The 24,008-nt window shown below is 39.6% G+C and overlaps 1 protein-coding gene and 1 pseudogene across 8 annotated transcripts in view; one reads left to right on the top strand and one right to left on the bottom strand.

Moving 5' to 3' along the window:
- Bclaf3 (BCLAF1 and THRAP3 family member 3) overlaps nt 1-24,008 on the bottom strand; it is a 67,731-nt gene that overhangs the window by 39,136 nt on the left and 4,587 nt on the right. For 7 of the 8 annotated variants that reach the window (XM_051142608.1, XM_051142607.1, XM_051142606.1 and 4 more), the window contains exons 2-5: nt 8,619-8,703; nt 4,684-5,253; nt 3,315-3,968; nt 1,651-1,826 (exon numbers count right to left, since the gene is read on the bottom strand). In XM_051142608.1, coding sequence (XP_050998565.1) covers nt 1,651-1,826; nt 3,315-3,968; nt 4,684-5,253; nt 8,619-8,665 — 1,447 coding nt within the window. In that variant the 5' untranslated portion in view covers nt 8,666-8,703. Of the gene's footprint in view, nt 1-1,650; nt 1,827-3,314; nt 3,969-4,683; nt 5,254-8,618; nt 8,704-9,980; nt 10,055-24,008 lie in introns of those variants that run through there. The other variant, XM_051142602.1, reaches the window with a different exon arrangement.
- Nucleotides 18,268-19,660, top strand: LOC127184635 (sterol carrier protein 2-like; annotated as a pseudogene).

Consider the following 24,008-nt stretch of genomic DNA (forward strand, 5'->3'; position numbering starts at 1 on the left):
ACACAAACAAGAGGTTTTTTTTTAAACATGATTTATGAATTCAAGGATTTTCTTCCTACTCATCATGTTTGCTTTCTTGTTTAGAAGAGGGACTATCAAAGTGAGACTCATTCTTCTCCATGGTAAGACCGTACTCTTCCTAGAAAGTTAAGACACTATAGTTCAACAGTGAAAATGAAATCAACTAACAATTCAATCAAAATAATCTCTGAATTTAAATATCACAGAGTGTTTTCTAATACTCTTCACTTTTACATTAACTTTAGTTCATAAGCATTTAAAAATCAGCTAGGCTGCAAGCTCTTTACCCTACAGAAAGGAGAATACACCTAAACCATCCAGTCTTCTCTCATAGTCACCACTCCTGCTCATAGTCACACCCTCCTGTCTGTCTGTAGTACTACCACATTTTATGAAAACTATACACTCTTTGGGAAAAAAATAGCATTGGAGTTGAGAGGGTAAACTGTTCCTGACAAACTGTATACTTAATTTTTTATTCATATTCAAATTCAAGTTTTAGGGGATCAAACTAAAAAAAGAGCTTTACTACTGACTCTTCAGCCCCAAACTACTTGGTTCAAAGAATATACATGCCTTTGTTTAAAGGATAGAAGAGAAAATAATTATTTTTAAAAGTATCTTATTTATGTGTATGAGTGTTTTGCCTGTATGTATGTCTGTACACCATGTGTGTGACTTGTGTCCAAAGAGTCCTAAAGTGGTCTAGAACTGGAATTATAGATTTCTGTAAGCAGCCATGTGGGTGCTAGGAACTGAATTTGGGGCCTCTTCAAGAGCAGCCAGTACTCTTAAACAAGGAGTCATCTCTTCAACCCCAGTAATTATTTTTAAAATGTTTCATTAGGATAAAGATTAAAGATAAAAGTTCAACATTCTTGGGCTGGAGAGATGCTTATTGGTTAAAAGCACTGCCTGCTCTACCAGAGGTCCTGAGTTCAATTCCCAGCATCCACATGGTAGCTCATAACCATCTATAATGTTATCTGATGTCCTCTTCTGCAGATAAAGTATTTGTATACAATAGATAACTATTTTTTTAAAATTTGACATTCTTGAAAGCCTCGTTATAGTATTGATAATTTGTGTAGTACTACCAGGAAAATTTGTTATACATCACTGATTTTCCAGTTAGTGGAAACTTACCAAAACCAAAATTTTAATTCAAAGCTTTAAAGCCCTCATTAACTCTTTAATTTCATAAAGAATGGGATCATCTGCTGCACATACAGAACAAGTTTATAGCATGAAGTCCTAGAAAGGCCCTGGGGGAGGGTTGCTAATATCACAAAATAGCCTAGACTTCTGCATTGTCTGGGATTTATATCTGTTTTTGTTGCTTCTTTCTCCTTTGCTAGGCTTTCAATATGCCTGTCATCTGGATCAGTCTGATCTTTCTAAATAATGATTTTAAATCTGAAACCATTTAAAGCAGAAATTTATTGAAAATACATAAAAGTAACAACTATACTTGAGTGAATATATGGCACTCCAACAGATTTCCTAATTTATGACTTACTTAAAATGGAATATTAATTATAATTAAACACATCAAAGGCATCTGTATCTTGTGAAAAGTTGGTGTATTATTTTTGTGCTCTCCTTAATGTTTGTGTAAAACATACCAACCTTTAACTTCATGGATTATTGTTATGATTTCCTGAGCAAATTCTTCTATAGGCTTGTTTTCAGGATTCTGAGTTGAATCAAGATGCTGAAATACTGGATGGAAATTGTCACTTTTTTTGCCAACAGCAACCAAATCGTGTGATATCTGTCTCTCTGCAGAATATCTAGAAGTAGACCTAAAATAATTTGAAATGTTTAATTAAATTTGAAACTGTTTTGCTAAGGATGGAATCTGTTAAAATTAAGACAGATAAACACTAAAAAGATACCTATTTATTCTGTCATAATTTAGGCACTAAATTATATGTTATAAAACTAATAAACCTTGAGTAAATGATAAGTCTAGATAAATGTTCTGAGCTCTTTTTGAATCACATCTAAGTTAATTTTTCCTTCAAAAAATCAGACTAGTTTCTACTTCAATATTGTCAAAACATTGTAATTAGACACTCTGAAATACCACCATATTGCCAGGCAGTGGTGGTGCACACCTTAAATCCCAGCACTTGGGAGGCAGAGGCAGGTGGATCCCTGTGAGTTCTAGGCCAGCCTGGTCTACAGAGCAAGTGTCTAGGACATCCAAGGTTACACAGAGAAACCCTGTCTCAAAAAAAACAAAACAAAACAAAAAAACAAAAAAAGGAAAAAAAAAGAAATACCACCATACTTTAAAAGCTGTTAACAAAACTACAAAAATTCTGTCTCCCTATAAGTAATGAAAGGCTTAGAGTAGAATTTTGAAACTAAATCTATTAAGAAATTAACTGTGGAACAGCAAGATGGTTCCGCAGGCTGCCACACAAACCTGATCCTAAAACCAACAAGACGGAAAGAAACAACTCTCCAAAATTGTCCTCTGACCTCTACATACCTGCATAGCACATGTGCACCAGCATTGAAATATCATGATCATACACAATATTGTGATCATACACAATATAGCTTCAGTCCCTCAATCTTGAAGAATAATCGTGTTGGTTAAACTCAGTGATGTTGAAATCACTGTAGGAATCACATCAAGTCATCTGTCTCCTCAGATCCCAAGAAGAGATGAAGATTTGTTCTCCATTTCATTTCTCAAATCTAACCTTTCTCCTGTTAGAATAAGGTCCTACTAAGATCCCTTCCTGCTAAAAGATTCTATGAATGTCATAAGCAGTAAGGAACAGCCTGAGAAGCTGTATGAAAAATAGATGCTGGTCTGGGGCGGTGCCTCACGCCTTTAATCCCAGCACTTGGAAGGCAGAGGCAGATGGATCTTTGTGAGTTTGAGGCCAGCCTGGTGTACCCAGTGAGTTCCAGGACAGTCAGAGCTACCAGCAAGAGTCTGTTTCAAACAAACAACAACAAAATGAGAAGAAGCTGAATAGAATAGAAGCCTATTCCTGGACTTAAAAAGACAAACGCCTAGCAGTATAAAAACACATAACTTCATAAAGTGATACAATTCTTTGAAATGCCCTATACCCAAGAATTATCTGGAGATAAGATATGGGAACCACCTATTATTAACTGTAGAATTTATCTTCAATACAGGACTTTGGAGGAAAATATTGGTAATCTCCTGAACACCCAATATATTCTAACTAACAGTACAAATTCCATTTTGGAAGCTGCAAATTAAGGTGGAAAAATCTATTAACATTTCTTTAAAAAGCTAATACCTAAATGCGTCCATCTTGTCCATGTCTACTTTAACGGTAAGTGATTTCTTCTTGACAAATGAATAACGTTTCTCTTCAGGCTCTGGGCTTGTATCAAGTTGTTTACTAAAATAGTCATTTTCTGTTCTGCAATTGTCTTTATTTATTTTTTTCTTCCATTTGCTGTCATTGCAAGGCCCAAAATCATCTTCCTTTATATTTTTATTAGTATAGGAACCACAGTCTTTCTTGTAGAGTTGAAAAGGTCCATTGACTTGCTCATTCTCAGTGTCTCTTCCTCTTGCAATACTAAAGCAATCCGACTCTCTAGTTACAGGAACTTTTAGACAACTGTATTTTCTGTCTTCTTCCTTCAAGTACTTCTGAAATCTCCCATCAGGAAAGTCCTGCTCGCCATCGGAGAGCTTATGATGTTTGTGCCGGTAGTCATAGGATACCCTGGTTGCTGAACTTATCTCCGGGTATTCTCTCTCAGTGTATCTGTGACTTTGGGCTCCAAAACTCCACTCCTCGTTCTTCTCTTGGAAAGGTAGAAAAGAATGCTCAGGCTTCCACTTTGGGATTCTGGCTGGTTCTCGATTATCATACCTTGCTGCATCTGTAGGTCTTTTTGATGTATAGCTATACTTTCTGAAATCATGGTTCTCAGGATACCTGTGTGGACATAAAGAAGTTTACAATTTCAGTACACAGAAGTAAAAATTCTGATGGGCAGAATATTGAACAGCCTGGCCTTAAAATGTAGCATGCAAGGGCAAGACAACCTATAGGACTTCAAGCCAACTCAATAGAGGCACATAGAGGCTAAAAAGGAACTTCTTTTAAGAACATTCTCACTTTAGCAGGACATGGTGACACATGCCTTTAATCCCAGAACTCTAGAGGCAAAAGCAGACATATTTCTGAGTTCAAGGCTAGCCTAGTCTACAGAGTGAGTTCCAGGACAGCCAGGGCTACACAGAGAAACCCTGTCTCTCAAAACACCAAAAAGAAAAAAAAAGGGTCAGTGTGGTGGCGCAGGCCTGCCTTTAATCCCAGCACTCGGGAGGCAGAGGCAGGCAGATCTCTGAGTTTGAGGCCACCCTGGTCTACAATGAGAGTTCAAGGACAGCCAGGGCTGTTACACAGAGAAACCCTGTCTCGAATAACCAAAATCAAAACAAAAGAAGAAAGAAAGAAAGAAAGAGAGGAGGAGGGGGAGAGGAGGAGAGAAGGAGGGAGGAAAAAACATTCTAGCTATTCATATGAAGTACTGAAAAAAGTATTTTATCTTTTGAGACAAAAAAAATTGATGTTCAACATAAAAGTAATAGACCTTTTTTATTTGAGGCTTTATGCCAAATTCCCTAAGCTTAATGATGTCCTGTACCTCTTCTGAGCAGGGTTCCTTGTGTCAAAGTCTTCTGAGCCTCTTCTGGGTGACTGAAGGTAACTTTCTTCTTGTACCCTCTGGTGTCTCAATTCATCTTCATGCCATTTCTCTTCAAATCTAAAGGAATTTCCCAGTGACATCTGAGGCGGCTTCCCTCCTCTCCCACTTCCTCTATCTCTGTGCTCATCAGGAATATACCTTCCTTGGATTTTAGGGGGATAACAATCCCGTTCATGCTCCGTGTAGGTTGTTGCACTTTCTGAGTATGTGGGTATATACTGAGATCTTCTGTCATCATCTCCTCTTCCAGAGAAATATTCCTGGTGAGGCTTATATGTGTCAAATTTTTCAATAGGCTTTACATTTGGGGAAGGTGATCTATTTTCGTAAGACCGATAATATGACTTCACACGAGGGGGAATTCTTGGCTTATTCTGTCCATGTTTCTCATCATCCATTCTCCAAGTAAAGAGTCTTTTTGGATCATTTCTATATTCAGGGTCATAGTGCCCATGGAAATGTCTTTCCTCGTAGTATTCAAATTTTCTAGACTGTGGTGATAATGACCTACGTAATCAAGCATAGAGAAGTTTAGTTCACTTTGAAACAGTTAACTGTTTTAGTGTGACATACCTAAAAAGTATTGACCATACCTAGAATTCCATTACTATCCCACTCAAGGTAAGTCTAGGAATTTTTTATATATGTAATTGGAATTGCATATTGGGTTGAGGGAAACAGGCTAATGATTTTTTGTCCTACTTGACGACCATACCCTTTTCATCCAAAATAATATATGTATTCAATGAGTACATCAAAATACAAGCTATATTGGAAGAGGGCCAGATCAGGTAGAAAGCAGAATCTTTTTTGAGAGACTACTGACAGCAAGTTCTAGCAAAAGTAGATGTGACTTTGAAGGGCCAAATCAGGAAAAGCTTATAGTCAGGTTCAATAGCCAACAGAGTGAAGTAAGAAAAAAATACATAGAAGAGTGTTAAGGAAACTACACTTAACCTCTAAAATTACATCCTAAGACAATGATGCTATAATCCAAACTCACACCCAGAAATGTTTCTACAGTTTTTCCAACTGACTGTTCTCTGCCTCAGAACTATACCAAAGAAGCAGCTTATTAGAGGCATGGGCAGGGAACAAAAGACATCAACCTCTCTAACTTTCCTCCATACATTATATTTTTTAAGGAAAAACAAAACAAACAAAAGAGCTCCACTCTATAACCCAAGCTTGCTTGACTAGTACTATTTCTGTTGACAAGGCTGACCTTATATCTAAAGCAATATTTCTGCCTCTTCCTACAGTATGCTGAGAATGCAAAATTGTATGTACTACTATGCTTATCCTTCCATAAATACTTCCAGCATAAACTGCTTTTCTTTCCAAAATCTCCTCTCTTACACATCAGTTGAAATATATGTTGTTCAGATAGCTGATAACTCTGGTCAAAGTATGTTTTAATACAGCTATAATGTTCTCTTTGGGACAGTATTATAGCTCTTCTGCATCTATCTTTTCTGGTTTCTTGACATTGCCATATTATAGACTTGTATTCCCACTGAGAACACTCCCATATTCATGGAAAACACTGTAGGTTACTCAGCCTTAAAGATTAAAAAGGGACTGGGCATGGTGTCTTACACCTTTAATCTTGGTACTTGGGAGGCACAAGCAGGCAGATCTCTGAGTTGGAATCCAGCCTAGTCTATATACTAAGTACCAGATCAACTAGTAAGATCCTGTCTCAAAACCAAGCAAGCAAGCAAAAACAAAATAAACAAACAAAACAAATACCAAGAATAAGGAAAACCAACCAACCAACCTCACGTTTGCATCTGAGTGGCAACATTTCCCCATGTGACCTGCCCAATTGTTCATCTCCTCCTTTAGGGCTTAATGTGTTCAAATCAGTAAGAAAGGTGCACACTGGCAATTCTTTTACTATCTCTGCTCTAAGAAGCCTGTAAAGAATTGGGCCACTCATGAATCAATCTCTCTTTTTCCCCAAAGGCAACTCTGTGTCTTCCACACAAGAAAGAAGACACACAGCTTTTGCAGTATCCATTAGGACATTTACACTACACTTGGCTCTTACTGAGTCACCAAGCTAGACATACAGGTAAACATTACTGATCAGAAGCAGAAACTCTGCCATCCAGATGGCTAAACCTCATCACAGGAGGGGAAGCAACTAGAGCCTCTAAGGAAGCAGAGAACCTGACCATCAGAGGCAAAGGTCTTCCAGATGGGTTGAAATATTCAAAATTTAACTTTAGCCCTTAACTCACATTTAAAACTGCTCTGATGAGCCAGGCATGATGGTGAACACCTTTAATCCCAGCACTTGGGAGGCAGAGGCAGGCAGACTGATGTTAGTTCAAGGCCAGCCTGGTCTACAAAGCGAGTCCAGGAGCTAAGACCAACATGGAGAAACCCTGGGGGGAGGGGAGGAACTGCTCTGACATTGTTTTATGTTTTATTGTCTAGTACTCACTTCTGGAAAAAGTTGTTGCAATGGCTGTTAACATTTCCATTCTCCTAAAGGTTTGTTAGGAGACAATTCTCTAGTCTCTAGAGTTCTGCATGCCTTATGAGTAGAGGCACTTTGGTTCCCTAGGAAACAGCCTTGGAAATAGAGATAAGGTCTCCCTCAGGGATAGCTTATTTGTTTGCTGCCCATGATAATAAGACAATGCTTACTCCAAGCGACTCAAGATCCTCAGCTGTGTCATAACCCCAGAATCTGTGACTGTTTTGCATCACCCACTCAGCCAGCCACTCTGAAGTGCTGGCCCTCAAGGGATCTTAGAAGGGAAAAAGAATATCTCTGACATAGGGGTGCCTTGTGGCAAACTAGTACATTGACTTGCAAGTAGGAGCAAAATATCAAACCTTTTATAGTTCTTAACACCCAACCCTGGAGAAGGAATTGGAAAATCAGGCACTAAGCTTTAGCAGAGACCCTGTGTGCCCATTACCAGAGCCTCGCTAAAATTATGCTATCTTGTTATAGTCATTTCTGTCCTTACATTCTCTTTTCTTTTTGAAATTTCTTCCAAATACAACATGATTTTGTGACATTTATAAAATGAAACTAAAGTACTGACTGATGATTCAGTACATTTTCAACTAAAGTACTGATTGATGATTCAGTACATTTTCAGAGCATGCAGAGTGGCCAAGCTATATTTATTAACATAAAAACAATGGTTTATCTTTCATGCATGTAATAATGGTCCTTTACCTTAGTCCAAAAAGTTACTGATTGCAAAGCAGAATTATTCTCTTTGCTTTGCCTCAGTTAGAAGCATAGCACTTTCCCCACTGTATCAGAGTTGCCTACTTTGTTACTCTCTCCAGCCAGTCTGTGTGCTTGCTGAGGCCATGGAAGATGGCATACTTGCCCTTATAGTTACAGAACTTGGCCTTAGCTAGTGTACAATAAACTGACTGAACTATTCCAAGCTAATTATGTGTACTCTAGGACTGGTGCTACTACCAGCTACCAGGGGGGGAAAATGAACTATAATTGCACTATTCAAAACCACTATTCTGCCAAGATAGGAAACATTTTATTTTCTGACTAAATTCTTGAAACATATTATGAAAAACTAAACAAAACATGCACTACAGAGCTGTAAACCTTTTGCTGGCTTTAAAAAAAATGTAACCTTCTCAAAGACATTTCTCACTCTGGCTGCAGGCAATGCATTCCCTTTAATTATAAAGTAATTCTAGCTGTCAGCCCCAACTAAACAAATTCATCAGTTCCCCAACTCTAGAACTACTACTATTACCATGATCAATCGCCTACTGTCAAAAGCCAGGTCTGCTGAGCTTATTAAAATGAAAATTTGAGGAGTAAGGGTGATTTCTAAATCCAAGTTAATTAAGTAACGCGTGGAACGCCTCACCTTTGCTTCCACCTGGGAGATCTGGATCGTGACCGTGACCGTGCCATCCTTTATAGCATAGGAGCCACCTGATCTACTTTTTACACTGCAAAGAAATACAGAATTAGTGAGTTTGTTTTTTAAAAAGCCTACAGTATGCTCTAAAACCTGGTGGCTGCCAAGAGAAAGCTGCTTAGTTGCTCTGTGCAGCTATTTCGTGATCTACAAAATAGGGATAAGAGCACCCACCTTACTAAAATACTGCCAAGATAAAATAAACTAAATCAAGGATCAGCAAATGTCTTCTGTAAAGCACTACACTTGAAACTATGTTATGCTTTCTGTAATACAAAGTCTAAATCAAGTCTATTCCTTCTGTTTTATTAAAACAGGGCAATGGTGGTGCAGACCTTTAATCCCAGCACTTGGGAGGCAAAGGCAGGCTGATCTGTGAGTTCAAGGGCAGCCTGGTCTCAAAGTGAGTTCTAAGACAACCAGGGCTATAACCCTGTCTTGAAAACAAAAACAAACAAATAAAAAACAATCCCGTAAAATGTAAAAACATAGCTGTTCATGATAACGTAATCCCAGACTTGGGAAGCTGAGACAAAGGGATCATGAGTTTGAAGCCAACTTCAGCTACATACTAAATTTGAGGCCAGCTTAGGTTACAAAACAAGACCCTACTTCAAAAACAAAGTAGAAGACATGGTCAAACCATTTTGAGATGTGCTATAAATATAAAACCCACATCAGCTTTCAAAGACTTGGCCCAAATAAAAGAATGTAAAATACTTCATTAATATATTTTAATACTGACATATTAAAATGATTATTTTTTGTATACTGGATAAAATGTACTATTAAAATGTTTTCAAAATTAGCTGGGCTTGGTGGCGCACGCCTTTAATCCTAGCACTTGGGAGGCAGAGGCAGCTGGATCACTGTGAGTTCAAGGCCAGACTGGTCTACAAAGCAAGTCCAGGACAGCCAAGGCTAACACAGAGAAACCCTGTCTCAGGAAAAAAAGTTTTCAAATTTTTAAAAATATAACAAGAGGTAGAGGCAGGCAGAGCAGGAGTTCAAGGGCATCTTACACTATATATATATCAAGTTCAAGGCTAGTCTGGGATGCATGAGAGTCTGTCTTAAAACAAAATAAAAGGGGGCTAGAGAGATGGCTCAGAGGTTAAGAGCACTGCTTGCTCTTCAAGAGGTCCTGAGTTCAATTCCCAGCAACCACATGGTGGCTCACAACCATCTACAATGAGATTTGGTGCCCTCTTCTGGTGTATATGCAGGCAAAATGTAATAAATATTTTTTAAAAAAACACAAAACAAATGTTCTAGTTTGCTTCTCTGTTGCTGTGATAAAACACTCACCAAAAGCAACTTGGGGGAGGGAAGTTTATTTAAGCTTAGAGGTTACAGTCAGGAAAGCAGGGCAGTTACACTGAGGGAAACTGAAGCTGGAGCAGGTACCTGGAGGCAGAACAGAAGAAGCAGAGACCATCGAGAAATGCTGCTTGCTGGCTTGTTCCCAGGCTCACACTCAGATTCTTCCCTTTTTGGTTTCCTTCTGTTCTTATTTTTTAAGACAAGGTCTCACCATACAGCCCTGGCTGTCCTAGAACTCACTCTGTAGACCAAGCTATCCTTGGACTTACAAAGATCAACTTGCCTCTGTCCCCTAAATGCTGGGATCAAACACACGCACTATGTTTGTTAATTTTTAGGTTTTTGTTTATAATCCTAAGCCACTTTCTTCTGAGATATGCACATACCTCTAGTTTTGCTATCACACCGAAACTAAGAAATAACACAGCATACATACAAAACAAGAAACGGGGAAAACTATTCCAGTCTGATAACACTCTGTAGGTATGAAAACCCCACCTCCACCTCTCTGAACATTTTATGCTTAAATCTATAGCATATACTGTCCACTTTGACTTGTCCCAAAATTCCCTTTCTGCAGCATTTTCAAGGCACCTACCTTCATCTGAATGGGAAAGACTGCGGCTGCCACTCTCTACCACCACCACTACTCATCTGCTCACCTTTTCTGGTCTGCAGGACTTTCTTTACTCTTCTGTTTTCTGGTCAGGGACCTGACCAGTATATAATGTATGACTTGGGTACAAACTCATTCTTGAGTGAAAGAACTTTCCTAGAAGAACATCGCTTTAAGAGATGGATACACGCACCCTCACCCTACGCCATGTCCTAAGACTTTCTGCCCACCCCCCAATAAAGGCGCCTGTTGAGGTGAAGGGATTCTGAAGTAATACTGAGGGTATTTGATCTAGTTTTTAAGCATGGATTTAAAAACCCGTTTCCTTTTTGTGTGTATGGATGTGAAGGCACACTCACTTATGCGTTTTTCTTGTTGAGGATGAATCAGGGGCTGACTTCAAGCGTCTTCCTTTCTCACTTCCTACAGTAAGGTCTCTTATTGCACTGGAGTACACCTTTGCAACTAGGCTGACTGGTCATTAAGGTGCTAGAATCCAGGTTCTCCCCCCCCCCCATTTCTGGTTTTCCTAATATGTTATCATTATGGCTGGCTATGTAGATAGCTGAGGATCTGAACCCAAGCAGCAATAAAATCAAAGACATGTATTTTTGGTAAGGAAAACAAACAAACAAAAAACCATAGAAAGGGGTTGGAAGTTACCTCCATGGTATGCATTTGTAATCCCAGTGCCAAGGAAATAAATAAGCAGGTCACTAGCCTACTTGGCACAGTCCAGGCCAGTGAGAAACCACCTCAAAAACAACAGAGGCTGGGGAGGAATAGCTAAAATGCTTGCTGAGCAGCCAGGAAAACTTGTATTCAAAATTGCCAGCACATGTGTAAAAGTCAGGCATGACTGTGCAAGTCTGTAATCTCAGCACTGGGGACAAGAGACAGAAAGATCTTAGGGGCTTGCTGACCAGTCTAGCTTAAATGACAACCTCCAAGTTCAATGACAGACCCTGTCACAAAAAAATAAGGTAAAGTAACTAGCTGTCCTCTGGCCTCTACATGTACATGTGTGCAAACGTACCTGCATATACACAAATGCACACACAAAATAAAAATATTTGGGGTAAGAAAAGATTCTATAGTAGGCTTAGTCATGTAAACTTTATTTTTGGCTCTCAGAGGGTGGAGACCAAGTTCAAGGCTAACTTGGTCTACAGAGAGAGTCCCAGGACAGCCAGAGCTACATAGTGAGACGACTCTGTCTTGAAAAAAAAAAAAAAAAAAGGACTTTATACAGTAACATGATTTGTCCTATGTTAAAAAACAACGGGGGGGGGGGAATGGGAGGATATAAGGGATGGGATAACCACTGAGATGTAATATGAATAAATCAATAAAATAAAATAAAAAACTGGGGGTGGGGGGAACTCTAGTTTTTTTTCCCCAAAAACAGAAAAGTGAAAGCTAAACCAAAGGCTTCAGAATGTCACAAAAGTTAAGTTGGAAAGGGCTTTCTAGGAAAGTAGTTCTAGGTCAGCATCTTTCAATCTGTACATGGCTGATTTGGCAGTGAGAAGAGCTACAGTACTGCAATTGAAAAGTGATTAGCTTCTTGTTTTTATCAGAAAAAGTCGTTGAACCATGGCATCAAGTGAGCTGTTGGAATACTTTGCTCACTTTGGCATATTCTAAAGTACATTGTACTTTTTGACAAAGTGGAGAGAGGTATAGGCTGGGTTCAGTTTTCTTCATAAGAACTTTAGAATGTACTACAAGGAAAATCCTTATTGATAAAATAATGTTCCTGAGCTGGGCGTGGTGGTGCATCCCTTTAATCCCAGCACTCGGGAGGCAGAGACAGGTGGATCGCTGTGAGTTCGAAGCCAGCCTCGTCTACAAAGAGAGTCCAGGACAGCCAAGGCTAACACAGAGAGACCCTGTCTCGAAAAACCAATCAAAAAAAAAAAAAAAAAAAAAAAAAAGAAAAAGAAAGAAAAAAGGAATAAACATAAAATAATGTTGCATGTTTAAGTTCAGAGACCTAGAATTTTGCAAAAGGATATAACAGCTGACAAAGACTTCTGACATTATTAATGTACTATCCAATTAAATAAACATAACTGAGAAAAAGGAAAAAATTTCTGGAAGATAAATTTAAGTATGGTGTATGTGTAATTCAAGGTTGTTAAAGTTCTCAAGGTCAGGGGGTGAAGAGATAGCTTAGTAATTAACAGCACTGTCTACTCTTTCAGAGGAGCTGGGTTCAATTTCCAACACCTCTACATGGATGCTCACAGTTCTCTTTAATGCTAGCTCTAGGGGATCAGACACCCTTTTCTGGCTTCATCCAGCACTGTACACAAGTGGTGCATAGACACTCACATAGCCAGAACATCCATATACATAAAAATAAGATTTTCTAAAACTTAAAATTCTTAAGGTTAAAAAAAAATTCTTAAGGTTAAAATTCACTGCAGAAGCAAAATTTTAAAGCCCAGGTATAAAAACCAGCAATGTTTTATTATATTAATCTAGTCTTGGCAATCTTTAAACGATCTAGCTTTTTAAAAATACTATATATGTGCACATATGTGAAGGCCAGAGGTCAACCTTAGGCACGATTTTACAGGATGTGTCTCTTTTATTACTTTTTATCTTTATTCTAGGTCTTCTCATTAAGTGATTTTTTTTTTTAATTTTTCAAGACAGGGTTTCTCTGTGTAGCTCTGGCTATCCCAGACTCCCTTGGTAGACCAGGTTGGCCTCGAACTCAGAGATCCTCCTCTGCCTCCTGAGTGCTATGATTAAAGGTGTGTGCCACCACGCCCAGCTGTGAATTATTTTCTGACTTTTACTTTCTGTCTTCTCTGCTTTCTCACAGAACAGTGGTTCTCAGCCTTCCTAATGCTGTGACCCTTTAATACAGTTCCTTATGTTGTGGTCACCCCCATTCATAAATTCATATTTTATTCATTCATTCATTTCATTCATTCATATTTCATTGCTACTTCATAACTGTAATTTTGGTGCTCTTATGAATCATAACTATCTGATAAGCAGGTTATCTGATATGCAATCCCTGGGGGGGGTTACAACCCACAGGTTGAGATTCACTGCCATAGAAGTGCTTTAGAAGGTAGGACAGACCCTTGGTTATACTGTTCATCTGTGTTTTCCTAGTGTCTTGGATTCATCTGAACTTGTTAAACACGAATAATTTTAACATGAAATTGTGGCCAGACACAGCAGCACAGGCCTTTAATCAAAGCACTTAGGAGGCTGGGGCAGGCATTTCTCTGTGAGTTTCACACCAGTCAGGGCTAGCCAGGCTCAAAATCAAATAACAAAATAAAAATAAAAAATGGGCTGGTACAGAGGCAGGCAGATTGCTGTGAGTTCGAGCCCAGCCTGGTCTACAAAGGGAGTCCAGGACAGCAAAGGCTACACAGAGAAACCCTGTCTCAAAAAACAAACAAAAAGTTTGCCCGGCCTGGTGGCACATACCTTTAATCCCAGCACTTGGGAGGCAGAAGCAGGCAGATTGCTGTGAGTTCGAGGCCAGCCAAGGCTACACAGAGAAACACTGTCTCCAAAAAACCAAAATAAATAAATAAATAAGATTAATTTGGACTCAACTATAAATGAAAGGCTGAGTACTGCAAAGGCACAAATATTGCCATCATTACTACTATCATCACGTCACTACTCCCCAGGTGCTGGGACCATGTAACAGTGGCCACCAAAGGGAAGGGGGAACACCCTGAATTGAGAGAGGAAAAAAATGACAGAAAGTAAATGTGAAAGACGGAAGAAGGAAGAAGAAAAGAAATCAAAATCAAGATTTACCCTTTCTGGAGATTTGATTTTTCAGCATTACACCCCCCATCCCCCACGCAAAGAAAAGAAAAAGAATGGGGGAGGGGGGAGAACAAATAAATAAAGGGCTCCTGGACAGCAGAAGTTATGGCAGTTTGTCTCTCCTGTCTGCCAATCATCTTCTCCAACTTTCAGCTGAGCTTGAATGCTCTTTCCGGCTTCTTTTGCTACCTTGTTTCTTTTTGGGACCTGGCTCAAGGCCCTCAGAATCCACTTGTCTGCTTCTGCTTTAGCCCAGCAAGAAAACAATTTAAGCGTGCCTCCCCCCTCCCCCCTCCCCCACCCCCCCCACCCCCCCACCCCCCCACCACCTCCGTGGAGGCAAGATGACTCAGCAGTTAAGACCACTGGTGGCTCTTGCAGAAGACCCTGTTTTGATTACTAGCTGTAACTCCACTTCCAGGAGAATAGACGCCCCCTTCTGGCATCCATGTAGACATGCATACATACACATAAAATAAAAGTCTTAAAAATAATTAAGAAAGGGAAACCAAGAATGTATATTCACAACAAGCAAAGCACAGCAAAATAAAACCCACACTAAATTAACCCAAATGCTTCACTAATAGTAAAAGATTAAATTAAACTAAGTGTGGTGGCCCATGACTTTAAACCCAGCACTAAAGAGGCAGAGACAAGGGGAGCTCTGTGAGTTAAGCATAGCCAACAAAGTGAGTTCCAGGATAGCAAGGGCTGTTTTACAGAGAGAGCCTGTCTCAAAAAACCCAAAATAAATAAATAATTATATAACATGCACATAATCTTTTTTTAAACTTCAGGTGTCTCTTTTCCTCTACTTACCCTAATAGTCCATAACAAGCTCCTTGTTTTCCCTAGTCAGGTCATGCTGGCTCTCCTATTTCAATGCCCTTGGTGCTCTTCCTTGAATTTCTTTTCTTTTTTTTTTAATTCTGAATTTCTTTCTCTTGGAGATTCTGGGTTTGTTCAGTAATCGGTTCAGTACAGTTTATTTACATGGTGGTATTAATTTAAATAGTCAGTCTCTAAATAGTGTATCCCAAAACCAAATTTCAAGTAGCCTACGAATGTATAAGATGAATTAGTAATCAGGAAACGCAACTAAACATCCAACCACTTCATACCCGTTAAATTTTAAAAAGTGAAGTCATTATTTTGGAAAGTAGGCAAATGTATGGCACAAGAGGAACCCTCATATACTGCTATAATATAACCCAAAGTATAAGTAGTTTAGAAGCAGTTTGGTAGTACCCCAAAATACTGACTCAAATTTTGGAGTGCACTGAAATTACCTGGAAGGCTGACTAACAGAAATTGCTAGATCCTAACCCTGGTATTAAAAGAGCCACAAAAAGGAGGAATTGTTATTGTTGGAAGAAGTGGCAGCAATTGAGATGCATGTGTAATATATAAAGTATAAAATATTTACTACTTGCCCTTTACAGAAAAAGTTTGTTCATGGTATTTAAGTCTTCTTTCTTTTACCAGCAATGTTAACCAAAGGGACAAACGCTTCAAAAGAAATAAAAATGACAGACTAAAACCAATATGGTTATTGACTGAGATGTCAGAAACAGATGATAAATCCAATTATACTGCTGTTTCAGAGTAAAGCATAAAGAAAGGACCAGAAGCAGTGAATTACATGTCTACCTCTGAACACAAGCACCCAGTTGGCAGCGTCACTCACTCCCAGGAGGATGCTGAAGACAACACTGACACTACAAGAGGTCAACCTTTGCAGGACACACCCTCATTCAGCTGAAAGACCAGACTGTAGCAATTCCCTTTCTCCTATAAAATCCTTTTAACTCTTCATCAGATCCTTGCCATAACCCTGCATCATTTCCCCCATCTCTCTGGAACCATATAGCCGTGAGGCTACCCGATCTCTCCATGACAACCAAATTCTTCAAAAGGCTAGGCAAATTATATTTATGCATTTAGGAATACACACACACACACACACACACACACACACACACACACACACACACAACATATTAAAGAAAAAGAGGCCATGAATTTGAGAGAGCAAGGAGGGTACATGGGAGGATTTAGTGGGAGGAAAGGGAAGGGGGAAATGATATAATTATAATTAAAACAGAGAGAGAGAGAGAGAAGAGAGAAGAGAGAAGAGAGGGAGAGAGGAGAGGGAGAGAGAGGAGGAGAAGGAGAGAGGAGAGAGAGAGAGAAAGAGAGAGAGAGATGGAAGGGGAAAAAGTTGTCTATATGCCATAGTCATTATGTCTGGTTTTTCTCCTCCCATTTCTGCAAGTCCCAATTATCAAGCTGTTTTTCCACACCCACCTCTAACCACTGCACCAAACTGTTCTAACCAAAATCACTAATGAAACTCATCTGCCAAATCTAGTAGTAAACTTTCCTCCTATTCTTCCTTTACTTTTATTTTTATTTTTTTATTAATTTATTCATATTACATCTCGATTGTTAGCCCTTCCCCTGTTTCCTCCCATTCTTCCCTCCCTCTCACTTCCCCCCTTCTCCCCTCCCCTATGTCTGTGATTGAGGGAGACCTCCTCCCCCTATATATGCTCTTAGAATATCAAAAAGATACTCAACACTACTAAGAACCTAGGAAATAAATCTGAAATACTTTATCGTCATGAGTCTTATTTTTAAAAATTAACACTGGACAGCATGTATTTGTTGGCAAGTAGAAAATGAAAATTTCTCACCTGAGGAAAATTCCTCTCTAAAAACCATAAAGCAGAAGGAAACTATAAGTCCATACTCAAAAGAGAGTTAAATGCTGTATATTAAAAAAAACAGACTCATTTACATACTCCCTTGAGTTAGCAGATGAGAGTCACATCCAACTACAGTCCCAGAATGGAGGAAGGAAGGTGATTTGAGCACAGGTTGGTGATAATCTCATCTTAACAAACTAAACCAGACAAGAACAAAACACCAATATAAGAAATTAAAAAGCTTATTGAATTCAGGAGTGTGTGGGGAAGTAAAAGTTAAGTTGTTTCAAAAGTGAAAATTACAAGATCCTCAAGGGAGAATAAATTCAAGTGAAATGCAGTAATCAGGTACATCAAAAGAAGACAAAGTAATATGATGGAAAAAATAAAAACAGCATTAAGAGGAGTGTAAGAGGGAAAGAAAGTTAGAAAGTTATAGAAACAGACGAAAAGTAAAGTAGTATTTGTGTGGTTATAGTTCCTGAAAAAGAGCTGGGTGCAGTATTGTGTGTATGTAATACCAGCACTCGAGGAGGCTAAGGTAGGAGAACTACTCTTTAAGTTTGTGACCAGTCAGGACTACATAGCAAACAAACAAACAAAAAGCAGAAAAAAAGACAACTCAAACACAGAACTACACTAATACTTAAAACCATCATCAGCTTTTTAAAAGCTTAAGTATCACTTGGGAGGCAGAGGCAGGTGGATCGCTGCGAGTTTGAGGCCAGCCTGGTCTACAAAGGGAGTCCAAGACAGCCAGGGATATTACACAGAGAAACCCTGTCTCGAAAAGAAAAAAAGAAAGAAAGAAAGAAAAAAGCTTAAATACCAAGAAAAATAAAGCCAGTATTTTAAAAGCCTCAATGAAAAAAGAGTGAACTAAGAAATTTATATCAGCCAATATACAACCCAAACATCGTCTTACGGACACATGCGCACACAAACAAAATGGATTCAAGAACTAAATATACAGAACTTAAACAAGTATAAATAATCTTTGTGTCCTTGAATGAAGCAATATTTTCTAAGATATGGTACTAAAATATAAGCAACAAAAGAAAAAATTAGGATCCATCAAATTGAAATGTTTGTGCTGTGAATTCTACCAAGAGAAGCCAAGCTGCTGAGGCAGGCCATGGATGATCAAGCAGAGGGCAGGGGCCTCACTCCCACCAGTCCAGTGGCCAGGCTGCTGGATACCATATGGAGTTGGGGATGTGGCCCTATGTCACAAAGCCAAAGCAGTAAGTCAGGTACATTGGACTGTGCGAGACCCCTGAGGACCCAAGGACACACGGGCCTGCTTGCCTGTCATACCGAGCCTCAAGTGCCAAGGTAAAGACCCTGAATGTCAGCACACAAGAATCGCGCTTGCCTGGTTGGATGAATTCGTCAGCATGCTAGACGTGATTCATGGAGACTTGTCCCACCCCGCCATTGAGGGAGTGCAGTATATTCACTTGAAATTGTTGAGGAGGTGACATATGTCTACAGCAAGATCCACAAGCTGGAGGCCTTCACGAGGCTAACCCTGGCAACAACATGGCCAGGATGGAGGAGCAAGCTATCAGAGTCCACGCTGAGCAGGAGGGACCTTCCTGTGGGCACTCAGAAGGTTCCTGCACACCATCAAGGGACTATCCCCAACTGTGTGTACCTCATAGGAGCCTAGCCGCAAGCAGACAGCATGCAACAGCACAGACCACTTTAGGCAGCAGTAAGAAGCCTCAGCTCTGAGCCTGCTTCCCTACTAAATAAAGGAGGACTCCAAGCCAGACTTTTACCTGAGTATTAAGTTAAAAATACTGGGTTGGAGAGATGCCTCAGCGGTTAAGAGCACTGACTGCTCTTCCAGAGGACCCAGGTTCAATTCCCAGCACCCACATGGCAACTCACAACTGTCTGTAAATCCAAGATCTGACACCCTCACACAGACAGACATGCAGGCAAAATACCAAATGCACATTAAATAAATAAATAAAGGAAAAACCATAAATAAATAATTTTAAGTTAAAAAAAGAAATAAACAACTTAGGCCTTGGAGGAGCTGTGGTTGTCACTCTCTACAGGATGAGTTAGTTTTCCTGAGGCTACCAGCTCCTTCAGAGCACACCAGATTTCGGCCGCTCCCACCAGCTCTACAGGTAATAGATTCAAGGCAAATCTTGTCTTTAAGGAGATAAAGAAGAAGCTAGAAGAGAAAGGGGAGCAGTTTGTGAAGAAAGCTGGTGGTATTTTTGCCTTCAAAGTGAAGGATGGCCCCAGGGGCAAAGAAGCAACCCAGGTGCTGCATGTGAAGAAGGGCAAAGGATCAGTGCTTCCCAAATCAGATAAGAAAGCTGACTGCACCATCACCATGGCCGACTCAGACTTGCTGGCTTTGATGACTGGTAAAATGAACCCTCCGTCGGCCTTCTTTCAAGGTAAATTGAAAATTGCTGGTAACATGGGTCTGGCAATGACACTGCAAAACCTTCAGCTTCAGCCGGGCAGAGCTAAGCTGTGAAGAGCCCCTTTGGCAACCTCAGGACATCAAGATGAGGTTTATAGAGATATTCACGTCTCATTCAAAACATAGCTAAGTGGGTGTGGCCAATCATGTTGTTCCCGAGCTAGGGGTGCATATGGCCTCACAGCCTGCCACTGCTGCTTTGAGGACCTGTATACCACTGCGCATGACAAAGCTACTGTGGCAATGATGGTTTGGGGTAAATTTGAGTTTCAGAATAAAATTTAGAATAGTAAAATCTAAAGAAAGAAAGAAAGAAAGAAAGAAAGAAAGAAAGAAAGAGAAAGATCTTATTAATACACTATAGGATGTTAGAATACGAAACATTCAGTTTATTTTCTGCAAACTACTGGGTATCTTCATTACTACATGCCAGAAGTACATTCCAATTCTAATCTAAAAGCTGTTTAGTAATGGCTGGAAACGCAAAATAAATTAACTGATCTGTGCAATACGTAGACCTGGCTTTGTTGGTTCCAGAGTTTTGTTTTGTTTTTTCAAACAAGGCCTCTCTGTGTAGTCCTGAAACATACTATGTAGACCAGGCTGGCCTAAAACTCACAGAGACCCACCTGCCTCTAACTCTGAGTGCTGGGATTAAAAGCATGCACCACCTTAACCAGTTTAGAGCTGTTATTTTTATGTATGTTTGTTTTTAACAACTGCGTTACCCTGAGAAGATTTACATACGGATATGATCACAGGAGAAGTAACCAAGTAATTAAAGTCTTGTTATAAAATCCTGGGGGAAAAAACACCAAGAAAGTAAAAATACAAAAAGTAAAACAAAGAGAAAAGGCTGGTGGGGAAAGGAAGGAAGCAAGCCAATTGGTAGCTCTCTTCATAGCTGCAGTTCCTGACACTGGGTTTCTAGCATCAGCTCCTGTCCTGACTTCCCTTGGTGATAGACTCTACCATGTAAGATGCAATAAACCCCTTTCTCCTAATGTTAAAAAAAGAGAGAGAAAAAAAAGTCAAAAGATAATCCAATCAATGAACATTTTTCTTTATAAATCATTTATCTTATAAAGAAATGCATACAGAATGCTTAAGAGTGTCTGTTGGAAGGACTCTGCTGTTTGAGCTTGCAGTCCTCCCTGTCTAGATAGCCTTAGGTATATTGAACTTCCTCTCCCCAGCAGGGTCTAGCCTCTGGCTCCATCTGGAGAGTGTCTTTAGACACAGATGCCCCTGAATCACATTTGATATGTGGCCCTTGACACAGCTCCCTGTGCCTATAAGATAATTAGGTACTATGTTCCTGTTCACATGATGGAGCGGAACATGCTGACAAATGCAAATCAAAGCATCCTTAAAGTGTCTGGTTTCCAGCCAGGCGTGGTGGTGCACACCTAATTCTAGCACTATGGAGGCAGAGGCAGGAGGATCACTGGGAGTTCGAGGCCAGCCTGGTCTACAAAGCAAGTCTAGGACAGTGAAGGCTACACAGAGAAACCTTGTCTCCAAAAAAAAAATAAAAGGGTGCCTGGTTTCAACCAATTATGAACACTTATCTTGGAGGCCCCCACCAACTCCCCCACGGCTATCTAGCCTTTGTTCTCCCTGATTAAAGTGGAACTAGTCCACGGATTGGTCCCCGGAGTGCTTCTGGCCTTCCAAGCCCTGTGCCTCCTCTTCTGCTCCTCTTGTCCTGGTGGGCTGATGGCCATCAGTCCCCCAGGGAAGAGGAGAACCACAAGTGTCTGTATCACCCCAAATGTACTTAATTTCATCCATATATAAAAGAACATAAGTCAGTAACAATCAAACTTTTTAAATGAATAAAAGAGATGCATTGACGTTTCTCCAAAGTAGCATAAAATTGACTACAAAGCACATAAAACCACTAGTCATTGCAGACTGTTAAGTCAAAACTATAATAGATACCACTCCATGCCAATGAAGCTATAATTACAACATTCCATGATAACACGTGTTTTAATAACGTAGTGCTAATGCAATCCTTATACACTGCTGCTGGAAATGTAAACAGTATAGCTAGACACTTTAGAAAAGTCTGGGAGCTCCTCCTATAGTCAAACAGTTTTACCATATGGTCCAACTATTATTCCACTCCACATATATGCAACCACAATAACTGAAAATATGTCCACACAAAATATTTTTACAACAATGTTCATAGGAGCATTCATAATAGCCAAAAGGTAGAATCAACTTAAATGTACATTAAGACATGAACAAAATATGTCATACATATACAATGGACTATCTAATCATAAAATATGGAGTAAGTATTAATACATGCTACAACACAGACGAACCTACAAGCAGTGTGCTAAATGAAAGAAGTCATTCACAAAAGATCTCATACTGTGTAATTTCATTTATGTAAAATATCTAGTATAGGCAAATCCACAGAAATGGAATAACGGCTAATGAGTTTAGCGGTTTTTCTTTTTCCTTTAGTTTTCTAAAACAGGGTTTCCCAGCATGAAGACTGGCCTCACAGCTGCAGTGCAGGTAAGGATGATGATGACCTTGGTCTCCTGATCCCCTCCTCCTTCTATCACCCAAGTCCTGGGATTCCAGGTATCTAGCACCACAGCCAGCAAGAGCTTTTTGGGTGAAGAATTGTTCTGGAATTAGACATATGATAATGTTTGTACAACAGTATGAAAATACTAAAAATACGGAACTGTGCACTTAAAATGAGTAAATTATGCAAAAAGATTCCACACGAAATACAAATTCAGTATTTACAAATGTAGTGAATAAAAAGTCCCCCAGGAAAGCCTTTGCAGTAAGAGACCACAGGAATAAGAGAGTGATCAGGGCCAGGGGAGGTGGCACAGGCCTGTAATCACAGCACTCTAGGAGGCAGAGGCAGGCAGATCTCTGAGTTTGAGGCTGGCCTAGTCTACAAAGTGATCCAGAACAGCCAGGATTATACAAAGAAACCCTGTCTCAAAAAGAAAGAAAGGAAGAAAGAAAAGAAAGAAAGAGAAGAAAAGAAAAGAAAAAGAGGGTGGTCAGTAGCTCAGAGGAAAGGGGAAAGCAAAAATGAGATCAGGCATGGGTTATTCCCATAGACACAGAGAGTGTTACCTATAACGAGTTCTTCAGTGTGGAAGAGCTATAAGTGCACACAGAACCCCCTGGTGCTTATCATTCTTACTTTGGTTACATGGGCTAAAGGAATTCCTGTCTCACACAAAGATACACAGAAAAGTAAACACATTAGAAAGAGGTTAAATACAAAGGTAGACCACTAAAAGAAAAACACTAATGTTCCTAGGGACTAGGGAGATAGCTCAGTAGGTAAAGTTCTTGCCACACAAGCTCTGAGACTTAAGTTGGACCCCTAGAACCCATGTTTTTTTTTTAAAGAGCCTACAAGTCTTTCCCTCTTCCACACATGCCATGCATGCAAATATATGCTAAATAAGCAAGTGTAAAAATGGTCTTTTTAAAGATTTATTTTTTCCGGGCTGGAGAAATAGCATAGAGGTTAAGAGCACTGACTGCTCTTCCAGAGGTCCTGAGTTCAATTCCCAGCAACAACATAGTGGCTCACAACCATCTGTAGTGTGATCTGATGGCCTCTTCTGGCCTACAGGTGTACATGCAGGCAGAGCACTATATACATAATAAATAAATCATTTTTTAAAAGAATTTTTCCTTTGTATATATGAGTGTTGGTCAGCATGTATGTACGTGTACCATGTGTGCATGCAGTATCCACTAAAAACAGAAAAGGTTATCAGAAATCCTATAGCTGGAGTTTCAATAGTTGTGAACAATCATGTGGGTATGAGAACTGCATCCCATTATTTTTAAAGATTTATTTATTTATTATGTATACAATGCTCTGTCTACATGTATGCTTGCACACTAGAAGAGGGCATCACATCCTATTATAGATGGTTGTGAGCCACCATGTGGGGCTGGGAATTTAACTAAGGACCTCTGTGTCCAGGTTTTCTACCAGAGAAACGTGCTCCTAACTGCCAAGTCACCTCTCCAGCCCTAAAGAGCTATTTAAAAAAAAATACTGACAATGAAGCTAAGGATGATGGCTTACACACATAATCCTGGCACTCTGAGGCTGAAGTGGGAGGGTAGCTATGAGTTTGAGGCCAGCCTGGGCTACACAGTGAGTCTGAAGTCAACCTGGGCTGTAAGAGTAAAACTTTATCTCAAGAGTCAGTGTGTGTGTACAGACACAAAGACTAACAGATAATCAAATTCTATGAGATGCATTAAAAAAAACAGTGGCCAGTTAAAAAATCATTGTATGCGGCTGAAGGAATAGCTCCACTGATAAAGTGTTCACCATGCAAGAAGACCAGAGTTCAAATCCCTATTACCTACATAAAATCTCATGCAAGCACAATTATAATCACTAG

This window comes from Acomys russatus, chromosome X, assembly GCF_903995435.1.
Source record: "Acomys russatus chromosome X, mAcoRus1.1, whole genome shotgun sequence".
Classification (NCBI taxonomy): Eukaryota; Metazoa; Chordata; class Mammalia; order Rodentia; family Muridae; genus Acomys; species Acomys russatus.